General features: G+C 44.8%; 1 protein-coding gene across 4 annotated transcripts in view; it reads right to left on the bottom strand.

Moving 5' to 3' along the window:
• The window catches only part of ABHD2 (abhydrolase domain containing 2, acylglycerol lipase), a 61,144-nt gene that overhangs the window by 36,519 nt on the left and 4,564 nt on the right, over positions 1-20,061 (bottom strand). For all 4 annotated transcript variants that reach the window (XM_039491649.1, XM_039491648.1, XM_039491650.1 and 1 more), the window contains 2 exons: positions 12,432-12,524; positions 9,306-9,506 (listed from right to left, as the gene is read on the bottom strand). In XM_039491649.1, coding sequence (XP_039347583.1) covers positions 9,306-9,499 — 194 coding nt within the window. In that variant the 5' untranslated portion in view covers positions 9,500-9,506; positions 12,432-12,524. The remainder of the gene's footprint in view (positions 1-9,305; positions 9,507-12,431; positions 12,525-20,061) is intronic.

Here is a 20,061-nt window from a genome sequence, read left to right as displayed (position 1 = left end):
CTCACTAGCCTTGAATGACCAGGCTACCCAGAATAGCACTTTGATGCCAAGATTAGGTTCCTTCTACTGGAAATGAAGAGAGCTAGCCTAGGAACACATGAGGAGCTATCTGCAGTTTAAATAACCTGCTTTGGACTCCTTTACAGGCCAACAGCCACTATATCAAGGTAACATGCAATCTTACCCAGCCTTCATTTTAATCATCTCTTACCAAAGCTTCAGCACTTTACTCAATGGATTTTTCCACTTGTTCAGATAACCTTGTCACAATGAGACTGGGGACTATGTGCACCAAGTCCCCCACACAAAATCAAAGCCACAGAAACTGGTGGCCAAGAAAAGAGGAAATGCCTAAGGAGGCTAATACCATCTTGGAGAAAGTGAAGAAATCCTAAAGGTTTCGCTTCTTTCATATCAAGAGGAAGAAGAATTCTATAATCTGGGTATAGAAACAAAGATCTAACATTAGGTAACATCTCTCAAAATCCAGAAGTTGGATGCTTCAGTGGAAAAGGAGAAAAATCCACTTATAGTGAAACAAGGGCAAAACAAACTGGATTTAATTTAAAAAAAGATCATAAATGTATGCATCAAAACAGGGACAGCGATACTTCATATTCTTCATCCCCAAATCTCAAAGTGCTTTACAAAAAAAGGCACGTAAAAGAGCTAAGAATTACGGTAAATTATATTGCCTTGGGTCACAGGCTGGAATAACTGGAAAATAAATCCAGAGACTCCAACCACCATGCAGTAAGGTTACAACACGGTGCAAGAGACAAACTATTTCTTTGTCCAAGTCAGAGGAATTGTGGGGTAAATTATTTATATACATTATAGATGAATCTGACTAGTGAGTGGAACGTAGCTAGTTAAGACAGGAATGTGTTGAGGGAAAGCAACTTGTTTTTCCTCTTTCTTGGTGTGATCAACTAGGAGTCAAATCTTTAAATGAACCCTAGCAAAGCTGGAGCATGTTTATGCAGGGGTCTTGGTTGTTGTTTTTTTTAATCTTCTAAGCTACCAGTTATGAAGGTAAGAAATATCTTTACATTGATAAATAGGGTAGGAATTTCTTCCTTTCAGAAATCCCTTCTAACTTTTTAGTAGTACATCAATTATTACAATAACCACAAATTCTTACCTACTGACGTTTTCAAGTGAAGCCAGTCATGGACTTAAACTATAGACCAAATAGACAGGGTCTTAATTTGAATGGCAAGCTCACTGGAGTGAGAGCCATTTTACTGAGTGTGTACAGGGCAGAGTACAACACAGTCCGACTGAGGCCTTGAGTGATACTGCAACACAAACATGGCAACCACAACCACCAAATACCTTCTGCGCTGTGGAACAAATGTTTACAAATGGTACGTATCAGAGCTATAAGAATCCAGTCAAAAGATCACTTGGCTCTCCATTTTTTAGACAGGCCTTCACTAAAACAGCTGAAGGCTTATTGTGAAGAATTATGCTGTCTGCTTCTCTTAATGGCAAGTTTAAAAAAAAAAATCCTTGGGAACCACCCACAACACAGTACTGTGGTTAAAGTCTACGTAGGACTGGCAAGGACAGTCCTGTGGGTACACATCTTTATTTATAGAATTGGTGTGACCTTCAGCTTTTACTATTAGTAACACAGGACAAATGATAAAGGAGTGTCCATGCTATGCATTGTGGTTTATCACCACTGCTGCAGGAGGATATGTTGGCAGTGACAGCTAGCCAAGCATTATGTTCCGAAAGCGCCAGCACCCCCACCCTCTTCAAGACACAGAAACAGACTATCCATTTTCAACTTTATTCTGTACAACACTGTAAGAAATAGTAAGTCATCACAGGAAATGTTTTCAAACTCAACCCAGCTGGACAGAAATACCTTAGTAGTACAGAATGAGTATCAAGTACTGGAAAAAGACAGCCCGAGTTTTGTTTAGTATGGAGGATCAGGTAGTTGTGTAAGGGCAGTATGGGAGCTGCTGGAAGTGTTGGCCAGTACGTCCCTCGGCCCACGCCGCTTCCAGCAGCCCCCATTGGCCTGGAGCAGTGAACCGCGGCCAGTGGGAGCCGCGATCGGCCAGACCTGCAGATGCGGCAGGTAAACAAACCCGCCCAGGACTTTCCCTACACAAACGGCATCCCAAGTTTGGGAAACACTGCTGTACGGCAAAGAGCTCCAACAGAAAGCTGCTCCCACAAAATCTCAACAGGCAACCAAAACAGAAGGGCCCATGCCCAGGCAGATGCTTTTAAAGCCCATTAGAACTGAGCAGCACATGAAGGAAATAGGTCCTGCATGGCATGATGCAGAGAAACATGAGCTAGAGATCAGACCTACATAGTTTTGTTAGATTCCTTGCCTTCTCTCTAGAGCAGGCAAAATGGGTGCACCTGCAGAGAGGCTTGTTGGACATGACCCATTAGAATTCACTCAAGAGTCCATAGTGGGCCCACCATGGTAAGCCCTACCTGGTAGGAGACCCAGTTTTAAAACTGTAGCTCCCTCCAATACAGTTAACATGATGTGTGGTCTTCCAGTGGGAACAGGAACTAAGATTTCCCAAACTGTACTACAGAGTCCAAGGAGATGACAAAGGCTCCTTTTAGCTTCTCCATAATGCAGCTGCAGTATAAACCAAAGGAAAAGAAATACCCTGAAAGCAGCTTCTCATTCTCCAGCCTAAACAAGCTACTGCAGTGTAGGATAGCATGCCTCTACATTGCATCACGGAGCATCGGCAATCTTGTGTACTGATCAAGAATGCTGTAGCATTTCATAGGCCGTTTACAGCTTTATTTCTCCTTTTGTAAGGAAGGCTAGAGACACTAGAACTAAAGAAGTCTACGCTGGCACCTGCACAGTTTCTGAAACCTCCTAGCCAATACTCAAACTCTCACTTATGACTACCGGAGCGAGACCGTAGCAGCCAAATTTGAATCCAAGCCCAACAGGTACTAAGTACTGAACTAATTAGTTCAGGGTGGTTTACCACAGGACCGTGTTCTGGCTCATCTAAAATGACCTCCCTGTTATGATCAAGTCTGCTACAGATTACTAATACCCTGACCAATGACAGACATCCAAGGCAGCACATTATAACTTCTTCCAGTAGATGCCCTATAAATACCCTTTATGAAACTCTACACCACCCACAGACACCAATGTATTTCAATAACTGACCACTACAAATCAAAGCTGACAAGAAAGCAAGTCTGGGATTGATGGTTACCTACTATAGTAACTGACTTACGTGCCCTGTCACTGATAGGTACACAGTGTTAAACTGATAACTAGCCTGAACTGGCTGAGTGCATGCACATCCTGTTATATAAACACCATTAGGATTTGTGAGCCTATTTTCAGCACCATATGCTTTGTGTTTGTATAATGGAAACCCAACCCCATATATCAGTGACTGAGGCAGTAAGCAGTCCCGCTGGGAGAGCAAGAGGAAAATCTTTGTTAGAAATGGACATGATTTGGTATTAATAGAACCAATACCAACAGATCGGTTTCCGGATTAAGGTTTGGTGGCTTGTGGGCAGAATATTACAGTTTTCAGAGTATGCTACTTTTTGGGTGTTCTGCAATCTACTTTTCTAAAGCAGCTCAAACAAAGCACACAAAACTATTCTATTTTTATTAGGAAGTGTCCGTGTTCAGATTCTCACACATTTGAAAATGGACATTCAGCAACAGAAAGGCTTGTATCTCTAGAGATACTTTGTACTCCATGTGCTGTACACTTCAGCTGAGGATCTTAGTGCTTTACAAACATTAACCCTTACATCACTGGGAGGTGTTACTACTGTATATGCATTTACAGATGGGTAAGAAGGCAACAGAGTTAAGTGCTCTGCTCCAGGTTACAGCAAGTCTGCTACAGGGTCAAGACTAGAACCCAGGAGTCCTGTCTGCCAACTCCCAAGCTGTAACTAAGAGGCTACACTCCCCATTCTTGCAGGGTGGGGCTGGAGGGAGAAGCGGTCCAAGTTTAGGATTTTTGGACTGTCTCCCAAGAAGACTGATCTTGGAAACTTTATAGTCATTACCACGTTGAGAATTCTTTCCCAGGTGTCTGGCTGGTGGGTCTTGCCCAAATGATCAGGGACTAACTGACTGCCATATTTGAGGAAGGAATTTTCCCTTGGGTCAGATTGGCAGAGACCCGGGCAGGGGAGAGTTTGCCTTCCTCTATAGCAGGGGGTCTCAAACTCAATTACCTTAGGGCCAGTGCCAGTCCTCAAATCCTCCTAGTGGGCCAATGTCACTCATGCCGCCCAGAACCTGCCCCCCTAATTCTGCCCCCCGCCACCTGCTTAAAGCTCTGGGAGGGAGTTTGGGTGGGGGAGAAGGTCTGGGGTAGGGGTTTAGGGTGCAGGCTCTGTGAGGGAGTTTGGGTGGGGGAGAAGGTCTGGGGTAGGGGATTAGGGTGCAGGCTCTGGGAGGGAGTTTGGGTGGGGGAGAAGGTCTGGGGTAGGGGATTAGGGTGCAGGCTCTGGGAGGGAGTTTGGGGGTGGGAGGGGGTGTGTGGGAAGGGGATTCAGGTTCTGGGAGGGAGTTTGGAGGTGGGAGGGGGTGTGGGAAGGGGGTGCAGCACTTAACTTGGGGCTCCAAGGTGGGGTGCACTTCTGCCCCCAGGCACTGCCCCCGCAGTGCCCCATTGGCTGCAGGGGTACTCGGGGTGGGGGCAGCGCACGGAGGCACAGCCCCGTCCTGCCCCTGGGCCACGGGGAGGGGCCAGCAGCTACTGGAGCGAGCAGGCAGATGCCGCTCAGCTCTGCTGCGCTGCCCCCGGCAGGTGGGGCCAAGGGAGAGACCCGGCCCCAAAACTGCTGGAGCCCCACAGGGCACACTGGGGAGGCTTGCGAGCCACAGATGGCCCGTGGGCTGGGAGTTTGAGACCCCTGCTCTATAGCATGGCACACAGGTCACTTGCAGATTTAAACTTGTGTAAATGGGGGATTCTCTGTAACTTGAAGTCTTTAAATCATGATTTGAGGACTTCAGTAACTCAGCCAGAGGTTAGGTGTCTATTACAGGAGTGAGTATGTGAGGTTCTGTAGCCAGCAATGTGCAGGAAGTCAGACTAGAGGATCGTTATGGTTCCTTCTGACCTTAAAGTCTATGAGCTTGCTTCCTATTCACTACCTAGATAGAGGAGAAGCTTGCAAATTATTCAACCTCCCTGGAATGATTCAAAAAGTCTTGTCTTAAACCAAAAGGCTTCAGAGCCCTTAAATATTTAGCAGCAGATATTCTGCATCAGCTCAGCTGGCCTGTTCCATATTTGGAGTCTTAGCTGTCGGATACAACAATGAAATGAAAGCTATTTGCGGAGCTTCATATTTATATTAGCCTTCCTGTGAAAAAAAGTCACTGCAGACACCAGAAATCAAGTTTGTGGAAGCTGTCTACAGAGACAGGAAGCACTTGCATTGCAAAAGGGGTTTCCCTCAGCTATGCTGCATCCCTCAGCTATGCTGCAGTTTTTGTTTTTGGGTTTTGGGGGGGGGGGGGGTGTTAAGTACAGTTTTATATAAACACAGTGAATTTCATAAGCTATATCCCCAAAAGCTTTAGCATTAGAGGCAAGGGAGAAGTGTTCCTAGTGAAACCGATGAAGTGGAATATCATGGTAGACTTCTGGAGAACACGAGCTGCTGAATGAAAGTACGGTACCAACCATATGGAAGATTGGAAAGTCAGTGCTAGATGACCATAGGGAGAGGGGAGTGGAGAGAAAAGGCCTGGGCTCCAATCTCTCACAAATCCACAGTGGATTATTTATTTGCGTCCTGCTTTACCATCAGATTAGTTCACATGTCCCTGAGGCTGCCAAAATATAACTTCTCTTTCAATTAATTTGTCAACTGTTTGTGTTAGGTAAAACACTAAGCGTTTGCTGTCTTTTCCTTGACCACTATTGGAGAATGGAGGAAGGAGACGAGCATACGACAACTTGATATTTGCTCCTTTCGGGAGGAGGAAGCAGCCAAAGGACAAAGCATGACAGTATGAAATAGTATTCTGGTGCCAGGCAGCATGACTAGGATAGAAAATTACTACACAGGCAAAGGATAAAAAACCCCAGGCTGTATTCCTGGGTGTGCTTTCAGCATGTATTAAAAGGCTTTTTACAGAGTCATTTGCCTAAGCCTGGCCATATGAAACATGTTTGCAGTTTTAAATCCTTGATGAGAAGTCTTGGGGGGAGGAGAGTTCTGGGAAGGGAATAGATCTCCTGTGGTTATCAATCTCACCCCCAAGAAACCAGAGAATGGATACACACTGGCACAGCAAGAAAACCACATACACCTCTACCCCGATATAACACTGTCCTTGAGAGCCAAAAAATCTTACCACGTTATAGGTGAAACTGCGTTATATCGAACTTGCTTTGATCCGCCAGAGTGCACAGCCTCGCCCCCCCTCCCCCGAGTGCTGCTTCACCGTGTTATATCCAAATTCGTGTTATATCGGGGTAGAGGTGTACCAAAAAGCATAGCCCAGAAAAGGCACAATGAACACAAGATGTGCTTGTTTAGGTGAGAGTCAGACAACAGAACAAGTTATAGTTCTAAAGGAACAAGAGGGACAGCAGGTTGCTAACTTAACTGAACTTGTCTGGCAGCTGGTGACAAAAGACAGGTGCAAATTTTGGTCATCCCAGAGCACTGAGAGACTGACAGTCACTGATCAGGATACAAGAGCCTCAAAGCAAGAGACCCTGCTGCTTAAATTATGACTGTTAAGAGCCTGCTGCTACCATAATACCAGTTAGAAGGTATTTCCATTTGATGAACAAGACAGAGCCAGACAATGAAAACAGTGGAATGGTGGATAGGAGGACAGATGGGGATTTTAGCAATGTACCACATCTAATTCCTTTCCATTGGCTGGGTCTGAAGAGAGTCCACAAGAGATTAGTGGAAAGCTTGTAACTAACTTATTTGGTGATCCTGTTACAAGCACCACTGGCATCTACCAGTCTCAGGTATCTAGCTGGCAACAGGCTCAGGCAACTATGAAGCTGCTCACTAATTCACTTAACACCAGCTGGACTACTGAAGGAAGGTACTAGGTTTACATCCAGTTTGTGGTTCATGGAATAAGACTGTCAAGAAAAAAAAAATAGAATCCAAGAGGAACATGCTACAGGATTACACTTAGTAAGGCACTGAACACGAGTGGCATGTCTGATGAAGACACTCCGGACTCGGGTTTCTCTCAGAGTTGGACTAGCCACAGCCAAGTTTCTAAAGTCAGATTCAGTAGCTTCATGTATGAAGAGTACCGACCCCTTCCTGTTGATGAATGTAAATAAAGATTTTGAAAGTACAAATGCAGCTGAAGGCTGTGAAGCTGGGACTAAACCAACCCCTTAGAAATCATTTCAGGCATTTCCTACAGAGCTTTACAAGACAGCATCCAAGTTATTCTCTCATTTCTACCCACACGCGTTCCCTTTCCTGAAAGCTCCCTACCACCAGTCGCTCACTCACTTTAATAATACCTGTTAACAGGCCACTACTTTTCCAACATGTACACTGAATTTGAAGTTGTGGCTGTCTGGAAGCCAGAGGGTGATCTTCACTTCACTACTACAGAGAAATAGCTGTACCAGTGGGGGATTTAACAGAAAGCGGACTACAGACACAACGGAAGAAAAAAAAGAAAGTGCCACAATTTCTCCTCAAACATGAATGCAAAGTAAGCTACATAATCAGCTTCCCTTATGCTCTAAAACAGCTAGTATTTAATCAAGCCTTACAAGATACTACAATGGAGTATGAGCACAAGTAATTTCCACATAGTGTTGGTTAATTACTCTTGTGAATGATTTGCATGCATATTTACAGAGATTTAAATATTTGTTTGCTGAAAGTCTCTGGAAATCGAAGTTAAAATAAATTCTTGTCTATATGTATTTCATTCTTAAAATTAAAGATGTCAGAGAACGACACTACCCCTCCCAAAGGGAGAGTACCTCCTTTTAGAGAAGAGTTACAGAGTGAAGAGAGTCCCACTCAGATCAGAGTTTTGACACCATAGGTTCCGTGAGAACGTGGACAGTAAACAGTGCAATATTGCACAGGCTGTTACTGTCATGTTAAGGCTCTGTGGAAAATATACTTCTTTATTTCCTCCAGTTATTGCACAACAGAATCACAACCTTTAAGTGTTGCATTATCCGTATTTTTGATGTTTATTTTCTAGAGCAGAGGTCGGCAACCTTTCAGAAGTGGTGTGCCGAGTCTTCATTTATTCAGTCGGATTTAAGGTAACAGGCCAATATTAAGCATTAGATTTTACTTCTTTCTTGTTAAAAGTTACATCGACTTTGCAGACAGCAGAGTAGGAAAAGTTTTGGCCTGATACCTTAAAGGATCACTCCTGCAGTTAACTAACAGATGCTAGTTTTACAAGCCTCCCTCTCAAAGAAGAGCTGGCAAGAACCAGCATTTCATTGCTTTCTTATTTATTAGACGGCTATGAAAGAGATCTGCTGTGCTCAACATTTTTGATGGTTTCACCCATCTTGAAATGAACTGCAGGCACTCTGACAAATGGATTGAAAAGCTCTTATACTGTAAGTTCTAGAAGTGTCAAAATGCTCTGTGACTCACTGGAGTGTAGGACGTTATAACAGATATTCCCTACACCTCCCACAGGAGGAAGCATGTTGTGCTGGGCCCTACTCTTCCATAGTGGGGAATACGTCCCAGTGATGTAAGCCAAGACACTGACTGGGTCAGGGACTGCCTTTCCATGCATTTGTACAGCACACAACACAACGTGTCTATGTCTATACTGCAGCTGCAAGTGAGCCTCACAGCCAGGTAGAAAGACTTGTGTTAGCGGAGCTCACGCTAGCGTGCTAAAAAGAACTGTGTGGACATTATGGCACCGGCGGCCGCTCAGGCTAGTTATCAGAGCTTAGACCAGGCAACGGGGTGGGCTTGAGCCTGTTTGGCTACCTCGGCCCAGCTATTTTTAGTGCGCTAGCTCAAGCCCTACTAGCCCAAGTGTGACTACCCGAGCTGAGGGGTTTGCTCCCAGACATGCCCAATAAGGCCTGGATCCTGGGGATCCTGGGCAATACTGTAACAATCACTTGGAGGGGCTTTTTTATAGGTCCCTGCCGTTAGTTCTGCATCTCCAAAGAATACCCTGCCATCTATTTATAGCCAGGTTTACGGCGTTCTTGTACAACTGTATGCAGTGAGGTGAGAATACCTAAGCTCAGCTTCTTTTCACTGTATAAAAGTTCATTAGTTATAAGGCTGTATTTATCACTCACTCTTTGGTCAGAAGCGGGCAGGATTTGAGCAGGAAGCGCGACAGAGCAGTGTCCTGGTAAATGAGATCAGGAGGGGCAGTTGGACTCTTTAGATTCAGGCAGCGAACGATGACATAGAGAACAGCGGCGACTGCAGCCAGCTTCACCCCATCGAACACTGCTGGCAGCTCGGGGGTTTCCAGCATTGCATTCATTTTAAATCTAGAGACAAAGAAGAAGTTTAGCCTTTTTGCAACGTATTGGTACATTTACACAGCAAGTCAAGCTGCAGTATGAAATACAGAATCCCACTGATAGTGCTATAGGAATGCTTCGCTGCACAAATAAATACTCCCATGACAGGGTCAACTCAAAACAAGTCACATCTGGAGTTGCCTTGCATTCTATGACTCTAAAGGGTCATCTCGTGTAGCTCTGGTACAGACAGGGGGATCAGTTAGGGAGGGAGATTTATTCCTATTCAGTGTTGCATTATGATTTCAGTAATGTGGGTATCTTAAGCATCACACACTGCCAAGATCCCAAAACCACTAGCTGGCCGCAATGTCACCAAAGAATGCCTAGCACAACTAAAGGTGGGAGTGGTGCCACGTTTTGGGAAGAGATGAGAAACCAAGACATGCCCAATTTCTCCTCATAGTAGGTCAAGCCATAGTTCCACACAAAGTCCCTAGAACTGTCATACCACTGTATCACTCCACTCCAGCCTGGAAGGGGCTAATGAGGCTGAGAAGGGGGAAGTTAACCAGGCAGACCACAGCTGAGGGGAATTTGATGGACTAAAAAAATCCCCTGAATGAGGACAGAGCCCATCTGGAAAGGAATAGGAGGGGCTAAGATAGAAACCAGGAAGCTGGCAACAGAAAGGGGCTGCAGGGAAGCAGTCTGCAGTCACTCCTCGGGGGAAGGGAGGTGCATTTGGGCCTAGAGTTTTAATCTGCAGCAGGAGCGGCAGAAGCTCCCTAAAAGTATGTGTGTGTGTGGCAGGGGCCCTATCGGCACCCACACTATGGCTCTGGCTCCACCCCACCCTTTCCCCCAAGGCCCATTCCCTGCTCGCTCCACCCCATCCCCTCTTCTGCCCCCGCCTTACGGCCGGTAAGAAGCATGAGGGCATAGCCCTCCCACTTTTAAAAGTGATGGGGGCATGGTCCTCTGCCCCCCCTTGTTCTGGCACCCCTGATCTGCAGTCACCCCCGGGGAGGAGAGCATTTGGGCTGACAAACCCAGAGGGAAACCAGAAGACATAGGAAAGGCTCAGGAAAAGTCAGCAAGGTTTAGGATGGTGCAGACCTTGGCTGCTGATTAGAGGGCCCCTGAGCTGGAACCGAGAGTAGAAGGCAGGCCTGAGTTTGCCTACCAGCCACTAGGGAACGAGAAGACTGGACAGAGAATGAGACGACTGCCTGGGACCCTTTGTATGGAAAGGCGAAAAGGTTTCCCTGGAAGGGAAAAACGCACAGTGACCTGGCCGGAGGGCCAAGCCACAAACACACAGCACCCAGGTCAGACAGAGTGCGAGAGAGCAGCAGGACATGCAGCAAAGAGCAGAAAGGAGTGTTGGACCAGCATGGAGCTAATCCCCAGACAGGGCCAGAAGGAAGCACCCTAGCAGTGAGTGGACTCAGGGACAGTCTAAATCCTTCCGATTGCTTGAGGATAGGAACACTGGGATGTGTGTTTGGTAATGGGATACCTATTCTTTAGAAATACCAAACACCCCAGAGGAGCAGTCTGGGTCAGTGGAGTTAGAGAGAAGTTTGACATGATGACACTACCATGAAATACGTCGACGTAAACTCCTTCTCACGCTGAACTATAAGATTGTTTACTTTAATCTATCATGTTATCTGAACCCTCCTTATCGTTAAGGCTATATTTTAGTCATGGGTATTTTTAGTAAAAGTCATGGACAGGTCACGGGCAGTAAACATAAATTGACATCCCATGACCTGTCCATGGCATTTACTATAAATCCCTGACTAAATCTTGGATGCTTGGAGGGAGGGGACCAGGATCCCCCCTGGTGCTGAGGGGGTTTTGGAGGGGCTGGAGGGCTCCCTACCTGGCTCTGTGCATCTCCCTGGGAGTGGCGACATGTCCCTCGGCTTCTAGGCAGAGGCATGGCCAGACGGCTCCGTGCGCTGCCTTCACCCCAAGCGCTGGCTCAGCAGCTCTCATTGTCCAGGAACTGTGGCCAATGGGAGCTGTGGGGACGGTGCCTGTGGCAGAGGCGGCATGCAGCGCCACCTGGCTGCACCTACACCTACGAGCTGAGGGACATGTCGTTGCCTCCGGGGAGCCCTCCGAGGTAAGCACCACCCAGAGCCCTCACCCCATCCTGTGCCCCAACTCCCTTTCCTTAGCCCTGAGCCCCACCCCACCCAAAATCCTGCTGCTGCGGAGTTGGGGGGGCATGGTGGCCCAAGACTGCCCAGCCGTGGCCGGTGCGACTGGCCGCTGCAGAAGTCATGAGGTCATAGAAAGTCATGGAATCTGTGACTTCCAAGACCTCCGTGACAAACTCGCAGCCTTACTTATCGTTGCCCAGGACCACAAGGATTGCCAGACTGGATCAGACCAGAGGTCCATCAAATCCAGTAACCTGACAGCGCCAACACCACAGGCTTTGGAGGAGGTGCCAGAAACCATGCAGTAGGCAGATATGGGATACTATGAGGGGCAGGTTATCAAATATCCTATCTGGGTATCAAACGCCAGCTGAGTGTGTTATTTTTCCACTTCGGCTTACCGTAGTTCTGCAACCAAGAGACGAGGTTAGGGTTAAAAACCCAGAGCCCTACACAAACTTCTTAGAAACAAGATTATGCAAAGAAACACAAGGATCACACACTCTTCATCCCTCTGTATATGACAGAAACTATGAGAGTCTCCAACTTTGGCCTAGCCTCTGCCCCAGAAGCAGACATGCAACGGTCAGCCTCTATGTAGAAATCATAGAAATGCGGAACTAGAAGGGCCCTTGATACTAGGTCTCCAGGTAGCTACTGTTCTGGAAAAGCAATCCATTTAAGCAGACCCAGAGCTAAGTGGGCAATTTTTCCTTAGCCCTTCTCTCCCCATGCCAATTATTAACTCATCCAAAGAAATGAGAGAAATATTTACCAGTGTTGCTTGTTCTTCAGAGCTAGAAGTATTCAGGCAGTCCTCAAAGGATCCGAGTTTTACCGTTCAGATCGATGTTCTAGTAGAATTACCCTAAAATAAAACCACAAAGATCACATTACCACCACTTCCAGTAGAGAGATATGCAGCCTAACAGAAAGAACACAAATGACTGTGTAGAAGCCCCACTGCAGACAAGAATGTCTGCAAGTAAAAAGATGATGGTAATTAACTTGTGTCTGAAAGTCATGGTGACACAGTGTACTCTTTGATACATCTGCTTCATGGAAGCCTTCTTTCAAGCACAGATTACTTTAGTTGATCTACCCTGCGTAGCAATTCTTGAACTGCACAACCTAAGTATTTTCACTGCAAAAGACAAATCCCACTTTCATTGAAGCATCCTGTAAATTCACACATGCTGGAAGTGAGAAACACTTTTCAAATACAAGTCAGCCTTGCACTTGAGAAGACAGGAGATATGGGAAGTGGTACTATGCAGGGATCATACACACTGCAAGGGTCTACCAGGCCTCTTCTCAGCTTTCTGTAGCCTGTACAGCACCAGCACTGTGAAAGTGCTAACCTGCCAAACTGAAACAATCATTTCCATTGCTTTAACACAGGCTTAGCCAAGAGAACTCTTCCTTTAACAGATGGAAGCTCATTTACAAACTCGGTTTGGCTTCCACACTTTTGGTATCATTCTTCAGTAAGATTGTGACAGCAAACAGAAGGTTCAGCCATGCCCATTTAACTAACACTAGTATACACGTGTGCCAACACTTATGGCAAAATCTGGTATGTCATGACATCGCATTAAGGCAAGTGAAAAGGGTATAGCTTCAGAGGCGAGTCACTTATGCTTCACTATTGGTTCTTCTGATCTCCTATAGACATAATACGCTAATCTGGAATCCAAGCTTCTGGAGAAGATAATCACAGCCCTGCCTTCCACCCTCCATGACTCAGCAGCTCTGCATGTATTATTTTAGAGACCGTTCCATTAGCCAGGCTATCCTGCACTGGGTCTAACCAATGATACTTAATTATCTTTACAGGAAAGCTCTTAAATTTGTATGCCTCCTATCCTCTCAAAGGAACTTCGGTGTACTTTTGACCAACTGTTGACAAGTTGGCATGTTAGAAGCCATAAGATGTCACTAGACCTATATCTACACTGTAAGAAACAAGAGGGATGAAAGTAAGTCAAGGGAAGTTTAAGATGGTGACATTTTTTAATCCTTTAACCCACATTTCCATTAAAACAAGGTTGAAGGGATCCACATATCAAGTGATTGTGCTGGTTTCTCCATCACTTGAGGTCTTCAGATAAACTAGATGTCTTTCTAAAAGATGTGCTGTAGCTTAACCAGCAGTTGTGGGCTTCATGCAGTAGTTACTGAGTGAAATTCTATGGTCTGTATTATGCAGGAGGTCAGACTATATGGTCATAACAAACAATAAGGTCTCATCTGGCCTTAAAAATAGTCTAGGAATTATGTGCACAGACTTGTCATCCTGACCTGTTTTCACAAATGTGATGCTAGCGCAGCAGTTAGACTGTCTAAGTGCCTCCCTCTGACCTATGTACAGCAGTATGTCACACCAAGCTGAGCGTAACATACTGCTGTACATAGGTCAGAGGGAGACACTGTAAGCGCTAGGGGTTTCTGTTAAGAAATAAGTCCACAAAAAACAAATATAGGACAGAAGTCTTTGAGACAATTTAGATGAGGATAAGCCAGGCAAAAAGTAGCAGAAGTCAGTGAGAAAGAAACAGGCAGAAGTCAACAGGCCTCCCCAGAGGAGGCACCGCTGAACTAGAACAGTTTTTGAAAACATGCCACTGAGAGTAAAATAAAGTTGAAGGTCACCGCACACTCTGCACTAAATCCTGGAGGTTATAGCAGGAATACTAGTTTTTATAAGTCCGTCTGCTTGTGTGTGTTCAGGCATACAGAATTAATGTGTCAGGAGTAGATATGGTTTGTGGGGGGGGGTGAGGGTAGGGGTTGGTAATGCATTAAATGGTGTCTTCTGCATACAAATACTGGAACTTCCACAGGGGACAAACTCCGCCCTTACCGACAGGTTACCGTACGTCTCAGTAGCAAACTGTACGAAGGATTGCATAAAATGCAAGAAGAATAAAATTGTACATCTGTTTCTTGAAGGCTCAGTAACATGTGGATGGCAAGATATCAAACTGCTATTTCAAATTCTATGCAATTACATGAAACGTTTGCATCCATAATCAGCACACACAAGAACTTTTTGTTCTGCCTTTTCCTCAGAGATTCAAGTCAATTGACGATTCCACAAAAAGGGTACCTGCCAAAAACTGAAAGAATACCCTAAGGAACTTCTGAGCATTTGGTAGGAAGTCCTAAGAAGGATGTTCTGAGACAGACCCTGCACTTAGGGTCTCCTTATTTAGCACCTGTGAAGATAATCTAATCCCCTTGGAAATGAAACTACCCAAAACACATTAACCAGTTGTTAATGCGTGTCAGCAGGGTCCCCACAGACAGACAGTGGCAGGCAAGTGCGGGATAGATTCAAATCCCAGCTTGCAGAGAACTAACTGCTTGTGCAGACAAGCTCTATGAGGGGAAACTGAACAAATCAAAGTTGCAGCTCACAGTTCAGTGCTGAAAGACCACTGTGCCAAAATCAGGGCTCAAGGGAGGGATTTGGTTGGTCAGTCGGTCAGCCTTCAGAACAGAGGATCTGGCTCGTATCATGGTCTGACAGAAACTTCTCGGCTAGCGCCTTTGGTGGATTTTGAATTCTTCATTACATAGCACACAAGCCAGATACTTCAAGCGTAGAGGTGCTGTAAGGTTATGGGAGCGTGTTTACATTGCATAAGGCACCATGCAGCTGGAGCCAGACAGCCAGGAGTGTTCAGTAAGTTATCTGATTTTATGGAGAGCAGCTAGCATCCAAAAGACCCACCCTTGGAGCTGAGCACTTTGAAGAGATTTGCACATACACTTTACCGTTCTAAGCAAATTTACTTTTGAAAACTTTGCTTGGGTAATTCTGTAAGTAGGGGAATCTCTTTTGGCCCTGCTAACAGAGACACTTTAAGTCTAGCTTGCAGCCAGAGCCTCTTGAATCTCTCTTCCCTTCTCCCAAAATAAACTGCTTTGATTCTCCTTAGCAGCATGTTTCAACAGAACCATTTTAGATAGAACGCATCACAGGCCGCTCTTGCATTTTGTCCTCCTTGTTCCAAATCTGGAGTTTTCACAACCCATTTGACAGATTCTCTATAATATTAACTGCTGCTCCAATTAACTTTCTACAAAGGAGCCTCGCAGATTCCTGCTTGTCAAAAAGAAATATGGCAATTTCAGTACATTTAACTACAGGGTGTACAGGTCAGATGTACACAGATGCAAAACCATTAGGGCTCTGCTATTGCCTTGATAAGGTGCATCCAAATGACTCTATCTTACAAAGCAAAGAAACTCACATGTACTCAAGCACATTCCCAGCCTTCCCTATGTTTGCTCCCACAACTCAAAATACAAACATGTTTATGAAATAGCAGGGAACCAGGCAAACCAAGCTAGTGCATATAAGGAGACTGCATTCAGAAATACATTCAGTATTACTTAAGAGTAACCTTTATCAAGGTATAGAACCATCATAATGCATTTTGCCACATTAGGGTTCATCAGCCTGACCAGCTCTCAGAATATGGAGAGCTATCTTATCTAAAACTATGATTAGGTTTGGAAACAAGATCTATGGAGTGCAAGCGATGTGTCACAGTGGAGATGTGGCTGAAGTACTTTATGGATGGATCAGAAGATACGAGTGTTACTCTGCTTCAGGGTAATAGCGGGTTCTTTGATTCATCAGATTAAAGCAGAACCAAGGCCCCTGCCCCATTTAATTGGCAACACTGAAGTAAGTAGAGAATCTCTTATATGCTGGAACCCCAAAGAACCAACTTCCCCATATTTGTCCTTATTTTGTAGGGTAACTGCAACCTGGATACTTATACTAGATAACCTGCCTAAACAGAAAACAAACAAACAAACAAAAACAGGCAACCTGATAGGTCTCACAGTAATTTATGTGGAAAAAAAATACTGGCCAACCCCTCCTCCAACAGGTGTGCAATACAGCGTAGCAAGTTATTTATCTAACATGCTACCCATTGGAGCCAGAGTTACACTAAGCACAAGGGAAATACACAAATCTCAGAGCACTCCATTACTGCACAGTCAGTCTCTTCAGTGCAATGCTACTTCATCGAAGCCCTGGGCGGGATGCTGCTGGCATCAAGTCACAGCTACATGAACCAACGTGCAAGTTATAATCTGATTTTTTAGGCCTATTGAACAGGACCTGTGTAACTACCTAGGAGGCCTCTTAGGTTCCCTCACAGTATTTTTTAAAAAGCACAGTCATACTGTCCAAGCCTTAGATATATTGAGCCCGTCTCCTGGTAGGGAGCCTGAGGATTCCCTTCTTTACACTGTCACATCAGAACTGTTTTCAGCCAAGACAACAGGAAGCATGGCCCATCACAGATGCTCTTTGGTCAGCTGCAGGAGTTGCTGCTGAGCGATAAGATACACTCCATCCCACTCAGGGCTGAGCGCTCAGCACAGCTTTCTCTGCAAAGTAAACGAGACAAAGTCCAAAAGCACTAAGCAAATAGGCCAGCCTCAAATATTATAAAATATAATTGGAGAAAGATACCTACACTGTCAACATTAGAGGGAACAGTATCGCCCAGTGAAGCCGCACAGGGTTATCTGTGCAGTCTCCCAGCACTTGCAGGAAATGTACTAGCAGGAATAGTGCTCAGAGAATTCCATTTTCTGAGACCACGCATGAGAAAAGGAATCTTGCAGAGCCCCTCACACAAAGCGTGTTTGCAGCCAATGAAAACTAGTAGCACGAGCCCAGGGGAACTCTTTAATTTTAAGTTTTATATTCATAAATTCAAAACCTAAAAACAAGGCAACATCATTTCAAGACTGAGATAAGCAGAAGAACAAAGACCACTTTAAAGAAGCCCAACACATAGTCATCTAGTTAAGAACAATACCCAGAATGCTTCTGGCACATGCAATTCTCAGCTTCTGGTGAGGACTGACCAGGAATGCAAGATATGTAGAGCCTTAAAGTCAGCTGAGAGCTCCATCCATTGATAGTTAGGTTTCTAAAAAATGTCACCCTCCACATCCCTCTCATTCCCCCCAAAAAATCTCTGCAAAGGCACAAAAGGCAGTGAAATGCCAAACTCCCAGTGAAACTCAGTGAGTACTGTAATCTGGAAAGGTTCTTAGGTGCCTATTTTCCTCCCCCAAATCAGTTCACTTTAATACTTTTAACCTAGTTCTGCCTAACTAATCCTGCATATTTCTCACAGTATACACACTTCAGATTTTAATGCATGTCTGAACAGCAACTAGAAAAATGGGATTCTGACTAGGATTACCAGGTCATACCATAATACAAATTTAATAAATCTAAACTCTGCACTTCTAGTTCATTAAAATGGCTTTCCTTGCCAGACACAACCTGAGACCCTGCCCCTACTATGAATCAAAAGATAAAAATCACTGCCACATCCCGTGACCCAACCAATCTTGCCACAATTTCCCTACCGAAGGGCACATTCATACCATATTGCCAGAGGACCCCAGACTCCAGCTAGGCCAAAGACATCAGCTGGTACTATACAATGTGTGAGGTTTAGCACACATCCAGTACATAGCTTATGATTGTAGATTAAGTATACATTAAAATTAGTTCAATAGTTTGCACTGTCAGTGTATTGGTGTGCATTACATTTAGTTATTTTGACACACGTAATGCCTTCCATACACATTATACGATGCAATCCCAACCCCCAAATTAGTTTTTTTAAGGCAGAGTTTTGTCACAATTCTAAGAAAGTTTCCATGTTTATTTTTAGTTCCACTGTACACAAATGTTTTTGGAATTTATTCCCGTGGAAAAATTGCAACTGAATCTGCTGTACTGAGCTAAAGCTTTAGAAGTAGAAAGTGAAATCAACTAGATTCCGGCTATTAAAGATTACTGGGTTTTTTTGAGCAAACAACCTGAAACTGTAAAAAGCAAACAGCTGAAATTGTGATAAATTGGTTAGATTTAATTTTCCTCATTCTTACAAATCTGAAAGGTGTAAAAACACCTTATTTAAGTGACAACAAAAGCTTTTTTAAAAGAGGAGTTATTGACTGGTCTAGCATTCCTGAGAACTCGATCCAAAGTGACAAAGAATGCTAATGCCCTGGATCGATCTCCCCATGATTCCACTTCCAACTACCTATTTTCATGCTATTTAACTGAAGTGATGTGGATGCTGAAACAGAAATTTCTTAATGGGGTGATGCAACTTCAGTACCAGGCAGCTATTCTACTGAAAACACAGGACATCTTGTGTTTGTTTCCTACCACTGCTGCTAGCACTAGCAGCACTGAATTTATGTTATCAATGGGAGCGCTACCCTGGAGCAAGGACCAGAATTCTAAGCACCATGTTGTACAAAAGTCCTTTGGGTAGTGTTAAATTGTGCTTAAAATGCTGCCAACTGCCTGCACGCCTCTTTCCATTAGCATTCCCACCATTGCTACCTCTGGAGCAACAACAGTGGCTTTTATTTATTTTTGTAAGCAAAAAGCTTAGTTTAAACGGCTGTTTTCCTCCTTGTATGTTGACACTGAAATTGGTTGTCTAGTATTGAAGTTAATCAACCCTTTTAAATACATGATTACCTTATCCATCAGATGAACCTTTAACGCTAGATTTGGCTTTTAAAGAAAGAGTGGGAAATGTTTATTTGTACATATGATCAGATTTCAAATGTTTGGAGATATTAAAACAGTTCATGCACATTTTAGATTAACAGCAGCAGGTGAGGTTTATTTTAACATTTATGTAATGTTTTGCATTACAAATACAGTGTATGTTGAATAATCTTTAGAACAAACCCAAAATCATAACTGAAAATAACTCTAAAACACTAACAGAACTTCAGAAAACCATAATATTCCATACAAAATATTGGCCCCAGAGCAGGTGAAACCACTAGACCTGCCACCTAAAGCAAAATTTGGTTAAAAGCTAGTTTGGGGGTCGGCAACCTTTGGCATGTGGCTCGCCAGGGTAAGCACCCTGGTGGGCCAGGCCGGTTTGTTTACCTGCCGCGTTTGGCCGATCGCAGCTCCCACTGGGAGCCGTTTGCTGCTCCAGGCCAATGGAGGCGGCAGGAAGCGACAGCCAGCACATCCCTCAGCCCCCGCCGCTTCCTACCACCCCCATTGGCCTGAAGCAGCGAACCGGGGCCAGTGGGAGCCGTGATCAGCTGAACCTGTGGACGCAGCAGGTAAACAAACCGGCCCGGCCTGCCAGGGTGCTTACCCTGGTGAGCCGCGTGCCAAAGGTAACCGACCCCTGAGCTAGTTTGTGCCCAGGCTGAGACTTTGTAGGTCAAGATTTATCCTGGGTAAGTATTAAAGGCAGTACTACTGGCCACTGAAAGCGTTTATTATAAAATCCTAACGCCACCACTACAATTAATCTGCAATCTTTTGTAAACACAAAAGAGGAACAGAAAGGCCAAGGGAGTAA

The sequence above is a fragment of the Mauremys reevesii genome, linkage group 10, assembly GCF_016161935.1.
Source record: "Mauremys reevesii isolate NIE-2019 linkage group 10, ASM1616193v1, whole genome shotgun sequence".
Classification (NCBI taxonomy): domain Eukaryota; kingdom Metazoa; phylum Chordata; order Testudines; family Geoemydidae; genus Mauremys; species Mauremys reevesii.
Note: the sequence above shows the minus strand (reverse complement) of the source record. Positions and strands in the feature narration are given on the sequence as shown.